We start from the raw sequence: 17,054 nt of genomic DNA, 5'->3' as shown, positions 1-17,054 counted from the left end.
GTAGGGAACCTATGGCTCCCGAGCCGCATGTGGCTCTTTAACCAAAAATACAAGCACCCTTAAATACTGTATTAATTTACAGTTTAATAATTTTAACCGTCAATAGAAATTAGTTTCCTATTGAAAATACAATAACAATTCCATTTTAATTATATTTTATTTATTTATTTATTTATTTTTACAGCAAAATTAATAAGAACTAGTTTTACAATAAAAGGACATTTCGACCAAAAATGAATTGCGACACCAATAAAGGGCAAACAACCTACGTTGCTATGGCAACCTCGAGCATATAAATTCAATATTTGACGACTTGCTCAGTATGTACACATACACACCCCGGTGACTCTTAAAAAAAATGCATTTGACAAAAAAAATCTTGAATGGCTCTTTGCTGTAAAAAGGTTACCGACCCCTAAAGTAGTTGTGGACTATAGATGCTTTTAATTGTTGCAAATTTGCTACAAAAATGCCTTTTCACTTAGTTAACATATTAAAAAGTTTAATAAGAATAATACAAGTAAAATTACAAAGATTACATGTAAAAATAACAGATATTAGTCCCACACAAAAACAATGAAAAGTAGGCCCAATTAGATATCGCATTTAATATGCCTCAAACACTGCAGAAGAAAATAATTACAGAATTTTAGAATAACCAAAAACAACATTTCTGATGTTTTACAATGTGCTAAGCCTCCGGGTTTATTCATTTACACACATTTTTATCATCACATGATTTCTTATAACAAAATCACATGAGTTTTTTTTTTTTATTGCGCATACAGGAATTTATTCAGTAAAAGTGTTTGCATTTTAGTTTATGTGCATCTTGTTTTATCGAATAAAAAGTTTGTCCTACTCAGTTATGCACATATTTTTTTCTTTACATTTCTGTACATTTTTAAAATGTATGCGCATCTTGTCATTTCCATCAACTGTTGGTCTATGCGCATATAAATGCACCTAAAATAGGTGGATGGTAACGTAGCTAATGGCTGCTGCATTCCAATATTCCAGTCTCCATTTAAAATACTGAAGTTGAGCATGCTAAAGTTGAGCATTTATAATCTTTAGCATAGGCAAAACCAAGTTATTTCAAGTCATTTAAGTCAAGTCTGAGTCAAGTCTCGACTCATGATAATCAAGTCCAAGTCAAGTCATCTTTTTTGGAATATTTGTCAAGCAAGTTTCAAGTCAAAATTTTACAACTTTTACGTCACATGACTTGACTCGAGTCCCCACCACAGTTCAGTTCTCTCATATACCCACAGCTAGTGTTGGGGGTAACACATTAACAAGAAATTACATAATAATATTAGTTTTCTAAGTAACGAGTAAAGTAATGCATTATTTTTAAAAATAAGTAATAATTTTCCAGCAATTTTTTTGAAAACGTAAGCTTTTAGCTGTGCTTCAGACTAAGCAGAGCCCAGTTTGATTAATTGTTGTCCGGTGTCAGCAGGATAATTTTCCCTCTGGACACCAACAACAGGTGTTACGTCATAATCACGCCCCTACAAGACAATGCTCATGATTGGTTAATGCGGCACAAATGTCTACTGAAGTTCAGAATTTTCCAACTTGAGCAATCCGAGCATAAAGCGTGTCAATTCTCACGAAATCCCGTCATTCGCACGCCCTAATTCGCTTGTATCGTGCAGCAGGATATCTATTCACATCTTTAGATCGACTTATCATGTAAATATCTCCCACTTGAGGCTCAATCAGTGTCTGGTGTGAGCGCATCATCAAAATGTTAACGCGTCTATGTACACACGAATTGCACGATTTATCAGCGCGTGCCACGTCTGGTGTGAACACAGCATTAGATGCAAAAATAATTTAGAAATAAAATAAACAAAACAAAAAGGAAAGTGGTAAAAAAGACACCAGCAGTGAATGCAGAAATAAAACAAGCTCTGCAAGACATACAGTTCTTTCAAAAACTGTCTATATGTATACTGACTAGATTTGTATGTCATCATTAAGAATCGCTATGTCAGCATTTGCATGAACAACAGCATTTGTTTTATGTATAGGGAAGAAAGGCTCTCAGGAGCGAGTGCAAAGTTTCTTACCAAACCATAAGAAAGCAAATAACACATGGAAAGTCTTACATATAGCTACTTTTAAACAAATGTATTCCTTGTAAATTCTGTGGCTGTGCTTCTACACTGCTTAAAATGTCAAAAATAAAATAAAATAAAATAGTTTACAGTATGTTAGCGGTTGTCCAAACAGTTGTTAAAAACCACACCGAATGAGGTAAAACACAAGAAAAAGCCAATTAACCAAAATGTTGTAACTAACTTTCCATTTCCTTTTAATTGTTGCTGGATATGAGTAATAGAGTTTCATCAGCTCAAGCAGCTTGAAATAACCGTGTCAAGCTTTTCTGCAATGATATTGTTTAACAAACCGCTCTAATGAATGTTGCCAACACATATTCTTCAACCTCCAGACCGTCTTCTGCACTGAACTGAGTGGCATCCCAATCAACTAAAACACTATTAAGCCTTGTAAAATGATAGTCATTTGTTCCTGAAACCTTTTAATTCGAAGTGCTCAGACTGACACCGCCACTTTCAGAAGGTTCATCACACGCACCGAGGGCACAAAGTACTATTCATAAACGCCTTTGATCTCACGGTAGAAAAGCGAGAGGAAGTTCACATTTTCCACGAATTAAATTTTCAGACCATCTGAGTGTCTGTTCTGTCTTTTAATAGAGTGAGCCGTGTCCTCATTCACCTCGTCAGAGGCTTTGTGTTAACGGTAATCATTAAAGGAAAGGAAGCTGCTCTGTAATTACATGCTAGCGCTTACATGCTAATCACTGCACACTTGGCTGACGGAGATGAAGCGAGTGAAACGGCAGGCACGGTAATCATGTGCCATGAATTGAAGAGTTTAACCTGATTCTTTATCATTTACTGCTGACAATTAGGTGACAAGACCGCGGCATTCTGAATTAGGCTAGACTTAATATAATAAGACAAAAGCTAAACACTCCATTCCTGTACAGATCGCCTGAAAGAACATTTCCTTCATGTTTGAGAAAGGGCTAATTTCAAGTGTCTAGCGGGAGAAAATTGTGCCTATTACAGTTAAAGATTTGATAAGATGACAGAAAATGGCCTCTATCAAGGGCACGGAAGGCAGAAATTTGTTAGAGTTCAAAAGAGCCCTGTTAAAACTATCAAGACGCAACCCAAAATTAAATAAAAAGAACTAATGTTAACATTAAATAAAGTGAAAAGGATTCTTCAAAAAGGTGAAATACTGAATGTGTGAATGACATTAGCCTATTTCAAAAGCTTATTAGTAGACCCACACCAAATCTGCACCGGCTCTCCACATTGACTTTGGACCAATTCCAGCATTATGAACGTGACATTTGCAGTAAAAGCTTAAAACATATACTTTCTCTATGAATTTATGCTAACATTATATTGAAATGTCCATTTATATTTTCCAAAACAACTAACCACACAGTCATGTGATCAAAATTTTTATATTTTAAATTAGGAAAATAAACATGCGTTATGGACGTGACAAAAAAGGCTACTTTACAGTATACTGCATTGTAGAAATTCTGAGAATAAAAATTCACAACTAATAAAAATATAAATAATGCTAATAAAAAGGACAAGAGTTGGGTCTCTATAAAAGAAAAAGTATTGATTTTATTTTATTTTACATTTTTGCATTAATGAGGGAAAAGCTTTGTTATGCAAGTGACAGATGAGAAATTGGCACTTGTATGACTTTGGTAATTCAAATATAATTGTTTTTTAAAACATTGACAGAGATAGTTTTTAGTGTTTTTAAAGCACTGTAAAATACAAGCGTAACTAAGTATTATTATCACTATTTTGGTGAAAACTTACTTTTTCATGTAAAAATTAATAATAATAATAATTCCTTACATTTATATATCGCTTTTTCTGGACACACGAAGTGACACATTTTTGGGAGAATCTCCTCATTCACCACCAGCGTGCAGCATTCACCTGAATGACGTGACGGCAGCCATATTGCACCAGACCGCACACTACACATCATCTGATTGGTGGAGAGTAGAGTGCTGAAGCCAATGCTGATAGGGGATGGTTAGGATGCCATGATGGACAGAGGCCAGTGGGCAATTTTGGCCAGGCCCTACTCTTTTCGAAGGACATCCTGGGAATTTTAATGACTACAAAGAGCCAGGCTCTCGGATTAACATCTCATCCTAAAGACAGTGCTCACTAAGCAGTATAGAGTCTCCATCATTAAACTAGCAGATTATAACCCAAACAGACGGCAGGTTGAGTGTTCTCCGCTGGTCTTACTAATACCACTCCCGGCAGCAACCTAGCTGTCCCGACTGGACGCGGTGACCATGTGACAGCTGCAGAGAGCTAGCTGCTGGTTGACATTTGCATAGAATTTCTCTTATGTAAATGTGCATAAATGTATATATAAATTTAGTTTTTTTTTTATAATTACCGGTTAAACTATTGTATATGCAAATCTTTAGGAATTTTCATGACTTGTGTACAATGAGAGTCCTACTGTAGCATTTTGTTTAGAAAACAATTGGTTCTACTACAGTGAATTTGCATTTTCAGCCTTAAATAAGGATGATGAAATAAAGTGTTTTATTTTTTTTTTTTCTTAAAGTTTTCAGCTCCCATAATAAAAAAAAAAAATAATCCATAGAAATCTGCAGATGAAAATAATAATAATAATTCAGCACAGACATAAAACAAAAGATTCTGTCTTGCCCTAGTAATTAGCTATATGCAGTGCATTTGTAAAATGTCCCTGTGCTGAATTTCTCAATTATTATCAAGAATTACAATAAAAATAAAATTCCTCATTGATGCAGTTTACTGGAATGGGTTTTAATGTAGCAATATTTTCCAAAAGTACCCACATTTCTAATTAGTTTTCCATCTCTATATATTTCCATATGTGGGTAAGAAACATTGCCTGTTTAATGTACAACACCAAGTTTCGCCTTCGTTTATGGGTCAAAACTCACAACAAACAGAAATTACCTTGATATGCTTAGTCATTGAAGGTAGACCTACAAAAATGTGAAAACTACATTAAATGAAAATTACATTACAGCAACAAATTGCTACACTGCTTTCATGTAACATTACGGCACATGGACTATGAATCCCAGGTAACTTATAAAAAATCATCCATTATTAAAACTCTCGTTATGTCTCCTTTCTCTCTTTACAACAACAATAGGCATCATAACAAGATGCATATTAAGCTAAATGGGTGACAATAATCTCCAAACTAGCTTTGTGACATTTCAAGGTTACATTCTCCATTTCCTCTGACTCATTTCAAGCACAACACAGCTGGTCCAGCTGAAACCATGCAAACTAAGATCTGAAGAAACTACTCTGCACCATATTGACACATTTAGAACGAAAGATGATGAAATTCAGTACTATGCTGATCGATCTAAATACCTAAACCTACTGGCTTATGAATATTTGATTCTCATTAGCCTCACTCATCTGCATGCATTTTTTGGCTTGTCCACTATTAGCATTATATGTGGCCACTGACTACCAAAATACAGTTAAAGTTAGAATTATTAGCAGCCCTCAATTATTAGCCCTTGTTTATTTTTTCCCCCAATTTCTGTTTAACGGAGAGAATATTTTTTCAACACATTTCTAAATACAATAAATTTAATAACTCATTTCTAATAACTGGGCTATTTTATCTGCCATGATGACAGTTATTAATATTGTACTATATATTTTTAGAGACATTTCTATACAGCTTAAAGTGACATTTAAAGCCTTAACTAGGTTGATTAGGTTAACTAGGCAAGTTAGGGTAATTAGGCAAGTTATTTTTTAACGATGGAAGGTTCTGTAGACTATCAAAAAAAAAATAGCCTAATGGGGCTAATAATTTTGACCTTAAAATGTTTTTTAAAAATGAAAAACTGCTTTTATTCTAGCCGTAATAAAACAAAAAAAGATTTTCTCCATTAGAAAAAATATTATTAGACATTCTGTGAAAATTTCCTGAATCTGTTAAACATCATTTGGAAAATATTTATACAAACTTCACATAAAATAAAAAACTGCATATTATAACAATGTATATATAACAATATACATATAATTATTATATTACAATGTAAAGTACTTTAAACATTTCTTTCAGGGGAAAAAAATCAAAACGCTAAAACAACATTTTAAAATCTATGAAACATGTTTAAAGATAACAAAATGTCAACCCAAAATATCATCATATGCAAATAAATGATAACACCTTTCCTCAGAAGTGCACATGTTGGACGTAATTTTTGTACTACTACCCCAAATCCTTATTTTTTCTTTATTTCAAATGAACAAAAACACATCAATGCAGTAATTGTGAAACAAAGGCAACATCTATAAAAAGTTCTCACAATTGTCACCTCTACTTTGTAGATTACATTGTGAATTGTTGACTGTTATTACGAACATGTTCACTAACATAACCAAAGCGATCCGTTATACTAACGTTATATATTACACGAAATCCATAGTTTACTCATTACAAACCTAGCGTATTGGCTTTAAAATATAAAATAATATCATATAAGTTACAGTGTTGTGTATTGTAAAACGTACTTTATCTGAAAGCTGAAACACTGTATGCACGCAAACAACATGCATTCATTACAAAAATGAACGAGAACAAAACTTTTACAAAGAGGGCGACATATTCTAAATCACATATCGCTAAATCTGTTATAAGTACGTGATTCTGTATATTGCTGACAGATCGATAAGCATTGAAACGTGATATTTTAAATCAGAAACGGAGTCTGAAATCTCTAACCATTCGCGTGTTTCATTCAATCTTACCTCTTCCTGAAAGCGCCGCGTGTTTTGCGTCATGACGTCACTGCGCGTCATTTCGCACTCCAGCGTCGTTCTGTCGTTTGCAGGCTCGTTCGTCACACCTCGTAAGAAAAAGACGTGGGACGTTTTATTTTTTGCGGGGTAAAGCAGCTACTAAAGATCATCTATTAAAATTAGGTTTTGATTTCAACATTAACATACATTATATAATATAATTAGTAAATAAATGTTTGGGAGAGGATTTCAGGCTGGGAAACCCGTGTTATATTAGCTTAAGTCGGCTTTTGGAACACAGTTGCTGGTTTATGTTCAGAGGTTGTTTACTAACCCTATCCAGCTTGATCAAGGTCTACAAGGTTGATCTCTGCCCTGCCAGCTGGTTGTCCAGCTGATCCATCATTTATATCAGCTTGGGCCAGGCAATGACCATAAATGACCAGCTTGGTTTTGCCAGAATCCATATAAAACCTAATTTTGTTGGTAGTTTTTCTTTTCTTTTTCTTTTTTTTTTTTGTACTTAGTGCTGTTATAGCCTACTGCATGTTAGACCATGATGCACAATTGTGTGTGGCTTTTTTAATTAACAAATTTTTATTTTAAAAATGAAACAAATATTATATCCAGGGTTTCTACAGGTTTCATCAAGTAAAATGCAACATTTTAAAGAGCTTTTTAACACCATTATTAATGAAATTTCATACTTACAAGGCTAAACGCTAAGGATTTTTTTTCAACTGGCCTAGTTAAAACATTAAAAAAAACATTTAAAAAAATGTTATTGTAATGAAAATAATTAAACCAAATGTTTACAAACAGAAAGAGTTGGTAAATAGAGTTATTAAATAAGAGTTAATATATGAACGTTTGTTAAAACTTTTAATGAGATGGCCTGATTGGGTATAGCTTTACATGGACAGGAAAATGAAGGCCTACAACACAATATGTCAGTGAATTTAAAACTTTAAGGCCTAAAATTCTGATTCTAAAACTTTTTTCTGACATTTAAAGACCCTGCAAATACGCTGCATATCACATTTGACTCCATCCCCGTATAATAAATCACCTCATTATTTTATGTCAGTACCTACCTTTTGCATTCAGTTTCTAACATACAAACATGTATTCAGGCCATCCATCAAATAGTGTAAAAGTAATATTGATTGATTAGTTATTGATTGATAAGAGTGAAGCTAGAACCACAGATGCACTATATACAATAACAGTAAATTATATTTTAACATTTTGAATTTTATTTTTGTGTTTTAGTATTGATTTTTATGTAGAGTAGTTTTAACTGTTTTTTTATTCTGCCGTTGTTACGTTATTAGTTTTTAAAATGGCATCATTTTAAAATAATGTTTTATTAAATGTGTTTTTTTTTTTTTTTTTTTTTGAGTACAAGTTAAAGTAAATGAAAAGGAGAAATTGGCATCATGGAATTATAATGTTCTATCTGCATTTTTACCTTCCATATAGAAAAACTTTTATGGGAATACATTTTTTTATTAAATAAATTTAATATTTTTTTAAATAAAAAAGACCCAAACGCACACTAAACTAAATAATAATTATTAATGTAATTAATCATATAAATAATAAAAAAATTGCATCCTAGTTTTTTTTTATTTCAGACATAATCTTATAATTACAAGGTGACCAAATATTTATGTCAACTGAGTTTAAATAAGTCAAAGCTTTTTGTATTGTTTTATATGATAAAATGCATTATTTTCATTTTATATAATTTATTTACAAATAGAAAAAATGGTTCAATGTTATGCCTTTTCACTCTAATAACCTTGTACTACTTAAAAATAGTAGACAATTTCAACAAGTCAAGATTTATTTTATAATGACCATAATAAATATGCCTTTTATTTATTTGAATGTCTGTGTTTAAAGGGCGCATGATTGCTAGGTCACTTGGCATTTCTTTTCCGTTTGCACGTTCTCCCAATGTTCGCATGGATTTCCTCCAGGTCTTTACCCACCTCATAAAGATGAGATGTTACAAAACATCAACATGGTGGGAGTAAATATCAACATCGATGTAAATGGCCTTGGTAAGTGTGTGTTTAATTAACGCTTTGTGAATTGAGTGTAGATAAACTACAGTGTGGTCAAATAACCACTTATTAAAGATGAAAAACAGCACGTCCAAAACAACTACAACGACACTCTCTGACCAAATCACTTACACTTTAGTGAATCAAATCTGCGTGCTAGTTAGCATATTATATGGTGGAAATGAAGTCTCTCTAATTTTATCATTCATCGTCAGTATGGGAACGTTTAAATGGGTTTCCCACTTCCACTAACTCCAAGTTACTCATCAATATTTAAACAGCAGAGAAAATGCGTATCGCAAAAGAATGTAGCTAACATATAAGTACTAAGCGGGTCAATTTGACAGGCCCTTTATACAGTAACCTTAGCTACTAAAACGAAATGAACTGTACATCCCTGCAGGGAGAAAAGTGTCTTGAATAGTTCCTTGAAAATTAAACTTGAGATGAGTATGTGAGTTGAGAAAATTAGCAAGGTCATGGTTAATGGAACTCCTTAGAGTTCCAGAGTCGAGACTTCACAGTCAGTTTGGCAGCCTGCAGCTGATGTTAATTTAGCGCAACCCAACATCATTCAACTTCAAAGAGACTAATAGAAGGCTATCATACTGTGAGAGACTTTGATAAGGTGGATTATATTGCTATGTGTAATCCACATCAAAAGGTAAAGGTTCCAGTAATTAATTAAATGATAGCACAGAAAAATGATACTACGCAGAGAATATTAAAGTCTGATGGCCATTTCTCTCACATTTATGAAGGTGGATGACACTACTTAATACACACGTTCACATGCATACATTATTATATCTGAGATACTAAAGTGCCGACTGCTTGAATATTTTCCCCCTTGGATATTCTTCATTTAATATAATAATTGACATGTGTGGATATCTGTCAGTGTGTGCGTGAATTGAAGTGACATGCTGAGTGAGATGTTACACAGGCTTTCAAAATTAAATTGGGCTACATTTATTCGAGCAAGTTCGTTTTCAAGAGAAATTACAAATTAAAAATTAAATTATATTCAACAGACATTTCAAAAAATCCCAACAACCACAGCCCCCCTTTATTTCTTTAGCTAAAAAAAAGGGAAAAAAAGGAAAAACAAATAAGATGAATAAAGTGGAATTTTTTTTTCCTTTCAGTCAAAAATACAGTGTTTTCACAATATTGTATCAAAAGTTCCCAAATTGTAGATTCTCCTTCATCAGATAAGTGTAGTATGAAGAGCAACTCACAGCGATTGCTCCCGATACAATAAATGCTCTCTTTACGTAAAATTTGCTCCACTTTTAAGGATCCTTATTTACTAAAATATATCTATATCAAGGAACTATAATACTGTACACTACAGTATGAAATAAATATAATTAGGAAATATAAAATGAGTCACATAAATAAAATGGTAGTTTAAAATAAAAACGAATTTTGTATTGAACAAAACAAAAAACAAACCAAGATAATACTGACAGATGATCTTAAAATAAAAAATAAAAATACAGAAAATTGCACAAACAATATGTAAACTAAACAACTGCAGTCTAGATATACTAATACTGACGTAGGTATTTCAAACGACAAGGTGAAATAGTTCTTTTAATACTAAAGCAGGTGCAAAGAGAACACTAGTTGACTTCGCTTTATACTGTACAAGGATGGCACTTGCAGAAAACACAGGTGAAAGGGTTTGCATATAAGGCTTTTCTCGAACGAAAAACAAAATAGAAATAAAACACAGGGGTTCTGACATTGCCTCATACAATGAGCCTCCGTCAATAGTTACCCAGACTCTTTCCGTCCACCCCTGGCCAACTTTAAGACTTTGTACGTTTAAGAATCATATAGGTATTATTTAGTTAATGTCGCTTCATAAAAAAAAGCCATGGTGAGACGCCAAACTCAAATGGCTGGTCAGGAAAAGAAAGGTAAAACCAAGGGTATCACAGTAAGTGATAGACGAAATATAACACTGACACACCACTGCGTCTTCAAGCGCAGTATAAGTACATATAGGCAATGTTTTCTTCTCTCTGTTTTTTTTTTTTTTTTTACCTTTTTGTTCGTTTAATTTTTTGTGTTTTTTATTTTTCCTTTTTTCTCACACTTGTTGTTTCTTTTTTTATTTTCAGAGTGCAATTTCCAGGCTTGTGCTACGACCACAATGAAACACAGGAGTTATACGGAAATCAGCACCGCACAGCTTTCTGGTTGAAAACTCTGTACAATTTAAAAACCTCTTTTGTTTTTCATTCTGACAATCGTCTTCACTTGTGTTTTTGCATAATATGGATTCCTTCATGTGAGGCCTGATTTTGGAGTTCCACTCTTTGTTTTTGTCGAGTGCGAGTCTCAGGCGCACACCCAAGACGTGGCAGTGTGTGTGGTTTAATTGTGAATCTGGCTCAAAGTCCCTCCAAAAGGAGCGGAAGAAGGGTGCGATGCAAGCTTTTGAGTAAACGAAAAAGAAGCTTATTCCGAAATGCAGTAGTTAATCGGCATCCTCGTTCTCGCCGTCATGGTTTCTTTTCCCCTCCTCCGAGCTTTCGTCCTCTGTCCCTCCAGTCACTTCACTCTCTTTCTCATCTTTTGCTGTCCCATCAGGGCTACGAGTGTCAAACCTCTGCCCCTCCATTTCCTCTTCCCCCATCAAACCTGTCTCTTGTCTGTCAGTCACTTCCGCATACGTCTCTTCCGTCTCCCTTGCCCCGCTCTCAGTGCCGTCTCTTAAGATGGTGTTTTCTCGTGTGATGTCCTCAGCCTGATCCTCTGGATCTGAAAAGCCCAGAGGCCCAAGGCCTTGCAGGTAAGCCCGCCGCATCAGGAGCTCTGTGGGCTCCAGGGGTCCACCATTGTTGTGGTTTTCTTGCTTGGCCGCCTCACGCTCCTCCGCTTCCCGCTTGCAGTAGGAATATCGGTGGTTCATGTGCTGCGAGTAAGAGCCGGAGTGGGAGAAGCGCTTGCCACATTTGTCGCACTGGTAAGGTTTCTCGCCCGAGTGTAGGCGCGAGTGCTCGATGAGGTGGTGCTTGTGTTTGAAGGCCTTCTTGCAAATCTGGCACTGGTGAGGCCGCTTTCCTGCGGAGACACAAGGAGAGAGGAGCAAAGAGGTTAGCAAAGCATCTATAATATCTTAAAGCTATAAAAAAAGCAATTTGAGAATTCTCTCTGTGGATTATGTACTATATCTCAATATATTGTTTGAAGTGTTGGGTAAAAAAATAAAACTTTTTTTTTTAAAGTAACCAAATGTGTTACTTCGTTTTTAAAGAAAGTAATGTAAATAAAGGTTTGTTTTTTAAAGATTACGATTGTAATATTTTACTTTTTTTACCCAACGCTGATTGTATGCAATAAATGTCTTGTAATACAGTCACAATTTACTAGGACACAAATCTTTCAAGTAACCACACAAATCCCTCCTCAATTGTACCTCATGTAGAAATGAAAATAGATGATATATAAAAAATGTTTGAGACTAGTTTGGGGGTAAAAGTAATGGTAACGCTTTAGTATAGTGACCAATTACATAGTGTGTTTTATTACCTGCCTATTATAAGGGCTGTTTATTAGTAATCTGCTTGTTAAGTGTGACATCTTGCGAGGCGGATTCGGGATCCAATCATTATATCAAACTGTATAGACTCAACATATGGTAATAATAGCTTTTACAAAGTGATGTAATACTTTCGAAAATCACCAAATTATGAGCAATATATGTCCATGCTTAATATCCGATGGCCAGAAAAGGGTTAATTTTTAAAAAAATTGTTACAATGTTGCAATTTGTGATGCAGTAAGCATGATGATTGTGTGCACTATGATTTTATATAAAGTTCACTTTAATATGTGACATGACTAAAAAGTTGTCATAAATGAATATTTTGTCTTTCATATGTCACCGACTCATCACAACTTAGGAAGCGGATATAAAGTATACATTCTTTGTGATCTTATTTTACATTCCTAATCCTACACAATACCTAAACCCAACTACTACCTTAATAACTATTACAAAGCAGTGAATTTGGAGTTTATTGAGATAACAGTCATAGTCAATGGCTTCTTAATGGTAAGAATTGTATCTTAAAATAAAGTGTGGCCAAAACAATATTAAAAAGAACCTCCTTCATATTAAGCAGTGACAAACCCCAGTGATTTATTTTAGATGCTACCAAAAACAGTGCAGAGAGGTGAGGGGGAAGCCACAGTCCTGAGGTGCTATTCTGAGGCTGTCTGTGACTGTTCTGAATGCAGCCAAGAAGATCAGGTGATTATCGCTCCATGCCGCACAAGGTGAAAGTGAGGCAGTCAGCATCCCTGACAGAGTTTATGACATCATGTCTCGGGATTCGAAAATGCTTAGATAAGACATCTGCCTCGTGATGCCTTGTGTAACCCATACACCAAACACCTCAGCTCCCGCACACCTTCCTCTTTCCCTTAGCCTGGATTGCATTGTCTACTTTCGGAAACTAGGACAAATTAATTGTACTCTAATCAGCGAAGTAGGAGGGACTTGCCATTTGGCATTCAGTAATTCTACCAGTAACACACTTGCCATAAAAATCCACACACTCGCCATCGGCTCCAAGCACATGAACAGATGTACTATATTCTTGGCCATGAATAGCCCTGGCATGCCTGCAACACCTTCCATAGCAGCCATACTTGAGATGGTCCCCTTCCCCACCTCCCCTCATCAAGTTCAAAAATAGACGAGATGGCAGATTCCTCTCTATGAATTCCGACCGAAGAATGCAAGTGAGGATGATGCAAACGTGTGAAAGAGAGGAGTCCCCCAGGAGGGTAGGTCACAATGTGGCATAGAAATGCCTCGCACACATCAGGCTTTCATACACCTGGCATACTGCGCCATGTTGGCATGCCAGCAAACTCTACTGACAATGTGTCTCCATATCGACTGATGGTCCAAATGCTTCATTTAAAATCAGTGCGAGAGTGCTTCGTTAAACAAAACATATATAGAGGATCTTTTATGTGTGTGTATCTGCAGCTCAAAGAGTAATTATTATATATATTTTAGCTGAATTTTTAAATATTTCCCCTGTCAAAAGGAAGAAAACCGTTACACCTTTGTAATGGGTTTGAAATGTACAACAAAAATATGGCAATGGACAGAAAAAAAGTAGGTATGAAAAAAATTAAAGCAGAAAAGGAATGAAAGAAACAAGAAAAAAACACAATGTGGTAAAAAGGGATTACTTTGGAGGGGGGATGGACGAGGGTAAAAAAAAAAGAGTTGTCTAAATGTGATATACCTGTGTGCTCATATTTGTGTCTTAGGAGGGAACTGGTCTTCTGGAATGTTTTGTCGCACAAGTCACACGCGTACATACCACTTTCAGTCTTCTTAATCTTCTTCCGGGCGAGAAGCGACTCGCTGTCTGTCAGGTCCTCTAGCCCTGACAGATAGTCCCCAGCACTGTCCAGTAGATCCCCCTGCAAAAGAAACAGATTTTAGACACTTCATACAATCCTAACCTGCCACAAATCCTAATCTTAACCTGCCACCTAGGAAGAGACAGCCCCGCAGCCCCTGCCCCATGTTTGATCCCAAGTCTGGACAGAGCTTATCTCTGTAACCTGTATAAGATCTTTATCTTATGTCTCAAAAAAGGGACATATGGCTTGATATTGAGAGGAGTTCTTTCAGTTCAGTAAACAGAGTAGAAAGAACTCATATAAATAACAGTAGGTTATACTGCATTTTTTGATGATCTTAACCAAAACAATAAATAACAAATTGTAAATAAAACAATTCTAGATTTTGATGTAAAATTAAGCATATCAATTAAACACACTCACACATACATATTTGTTTTCCTTTAGTTAAATGCATGATAATACATTGCATTGTTGTTTGATGTATTAAAATGTAACATTAATACACAGAGAATCTTATTCCTAGTACCATAATATTTAACATACCTGGAAGCCTTGTTTCCGCTGGTATTTCCGACGTTGCTGCATCTCAGCAAAGGTGGCTGCTCCTGCTGCGTAAGTATAAGCCATAGGTGGTAGAAAACTCATGGGATCCAGCCCTGGGTAAGGCCTTAGACCCGGTATGCTGGCTTGAGTCGTTGACATGAAAGTGGGTGGAGGGAATGCGCCATGTGGTGGAAGAGAGGTGTACATGTGGCCTCCACCAAAGGGGTTTATGCTAAAGATGGGACTTGAGCTTTTATCCATCTGATTTTCATTGCCCAAACTGTTGGGTCCATTGAACTCCTTCTTGATGTGGGCCAAATTTAAAGGCTCTGTTCCTGGTTCACGTGCAGTGGAATTACTAGTGTGTTCAATAGAAAAACCATTCGGTTTGGCCCTCCGTTCTGCCTTGGAAACTTGTTTTGGCAAAGACAAGTCTAGTGGTTCCCCGTGGGCATCCTCAGAGGTGAGGCTGTTAGGCGTGTATGAACTGCTATGTGAGTGTTTGGATGATGATGATGAGAGGTTCAAAGGTGAGGGTGTCTCCCCTCTCAAGTGGTCCACAGAGTCAAGTGGCTTTTCATTGGTCTGCCTGGTGCCTGTAATCTGATGTGTTCTGGACAACTTGTGCCCTGAATCCCCATTGGTGATGGCTTGGATCTCTGCTGTTGAGTCGCCATATTGCCCCAAAGAAACCGGTGACCGGGCAAATGCTGAATCCCTGACATGGTTGGTCTCTCCACTTCGCTCAGGAGGAGGAGATCTTTTCCTAGAGAAGCTATGGTGAGATTGGGCTTTCCATTGAACAAATGCATCCTTCACAAACTCCTGAGGAAGACCCACTGCCATAGAGATCTTCCTCAGTTCCTCTGAGTTGGGTTCAGTGTTCATGGAAAAGTAGACGTTCAGTAATGACATGTGATCCTTGTAGGGGTTGACTGGGCTGGTGGCATTCCTCTCGAGGGATGAGGAGATCACACCAGCCTGCTGCTCTGAGCCGAAAAGCCCCCTGCGACCAGTTGGTACAGTATCATTAGGTTTGAGGACAGCCTTGATCTCCTCGTTCATCTTGCAGAGATAGCGCTCGTGTTGATGTAATGGAATAGGGCCAGAAAATGTCTCTTTGCAATACTGACAAGAGAAAGGTGCGTACTGTGCATCCCTCTCCAGTGCTTTGTCTTCAGATAGAAGATCCATGGCGTGGCTTGGTCTTTCTTTCTTGATATCCATGAGCCGCCTCTTGGAATCTTCTGTTAAGCTCTGGAGACATGCTTTGGCTTCATTGACTTTTTCCAGTGTGTAGTCAATGATGGTCTTGGTGGGACTGTTGTGACCAACGCCAAGGAAGCTTTGCTGTGAGGCCAGTACCCGATTCTGCTCCTCCATCTGGGAGCCTAATTCCTTCATGTATGCTCGAAGCTTAGAGATCTCTTCAGGGTTGCCATCCATTTTTTGCCTGCAAACTGTGTTGTCCACAATCTGAAGCACCTTCTGAACCTCACTCATGTTGTTGATGAACCCTGTATAGCCCAGTGGATGAGAATCTGACCCGATACCCAGATGTTGCAATGGGTTCTGAGATGAGCTGTGCATCCCCGGAGGACTACCTCCACGGCCACCTCCATTGAGAAAGGCTCCCGACGCACCATATTCTTGTTGAGATGCAATCATGAGACGGTACTCATTGAAGTCCATGGGTTCAGACTTGATGTCTGTGTGAGCGGATGGGTCTTGGAGGCTCATGGACCTGCCGTTCTCCAGTTTGTGACGGAGCTGAGCTAAGGCAGGACTGCCAGGAGAGGATGCAGCAGAGTTTGGTGATGAGCCAGGCTTGTTGTTGACTCCATGGCGCACCCGTCCATTAATGGAGATAAGGCCAATGCACTTCTTGCTACTTATGTGGGAGCTGTAGGAGCCAGAGTGGGAGAAACGCTTCTTGCAGTTGGAGCACTCATATGGCTTCTCACCTTTAAAAAGAAATAATAAAAGGGCCTTAATTTTTACTGCATAAATACACCAATTAAGCAATAACCTTTACATATTTTTCACATTAAGTTGGACTTGCATTAAACTTCTTCCCCATCTCATTATTCAACTCAGTGATTGATAGGATGATGGGATCCTACAATAAAAATAACTCTTGAATAATTATATAATTATG

At 36.5% G+C, this 17,054-nt stretch overlaps 2 protein-coding genes across 23 annotated transcripts in view; both read right to left on the bottom strand.

The window, feature by feature from the left end:
* gtdc1 (glycosyltransferase-like domain containing 1) overlaps positions 1–6,925 on the bottom strand; it is a 72,320-nt gene extending 65,395 nt beyond the window's left edge. Inside the window, 1 exon segment of one of the 2 annotated variants that reach the window (NM_001017560.1) lies at positions 6,882–6,925. The gene's annotated coding sequence lies outside the window, so the exon portion shown is untranslated. 2 annotated transcript variants of the gene reach the window in all.
* A 2,967-nt stretch (positions 6,926–9,892) lies between these two features.
* zeb2a (zinc finger E-box binding homeobox 2a) overlaps positions 9,893–17,054 on the bottom strand; it is a 271,323-nt gene continuing 264,161 nt past the window's right edge. For 11 of the 21 annotated variants that reach the window (XM_073911424.1, XM_073911420.1, XM_073911423.1 and 8 more), the window contains 3 exons: positions 14,897–16,860; positions 14,305–14,407; positions 9,893–12,022 (listed from right to left, as the gene is read on the bottom strand). In XM_073911424.1, the coding sequence (XP_073767525.1) occupies positions 11,436–12,022; positions 14,305–14,407; positions 14,897–16,860 (2,654 nt within the window). In that variant the 3' untranslated portion in view covers positions 9,893–11,435. Of the gene's footprint in view, positions 12,023–14,226; positions 14,408–14,896; positions 16,861–17,054 lie in introns of all 21 variants that reach the window. The other 10 variants (XM_073911414.1, XM_073911411.1, XM_073911416.1 and 7 more) reach the window with 1 other exon arrangement.

The sequence above is a fragment of the Danio rerio genome, chromosome 9 (assembly GCF_049306965.1).
Source record: "Danio rerio strain Tuebingen ecotype United States chromosome 9, GRCz12tu, whole genome shotgun sequence".
Taxonomy (NCBI): domain Eukaryota; kingdom Metazoa; phylum Chordata; class Actinopteri; order Cypriniformes; family Danionidae; genus Danio; species Danio rerio.
Note: the sequence above shows the minus strand (reverse complement) of the source record. Positions and strands in the feature narration are given on the sequence as shown.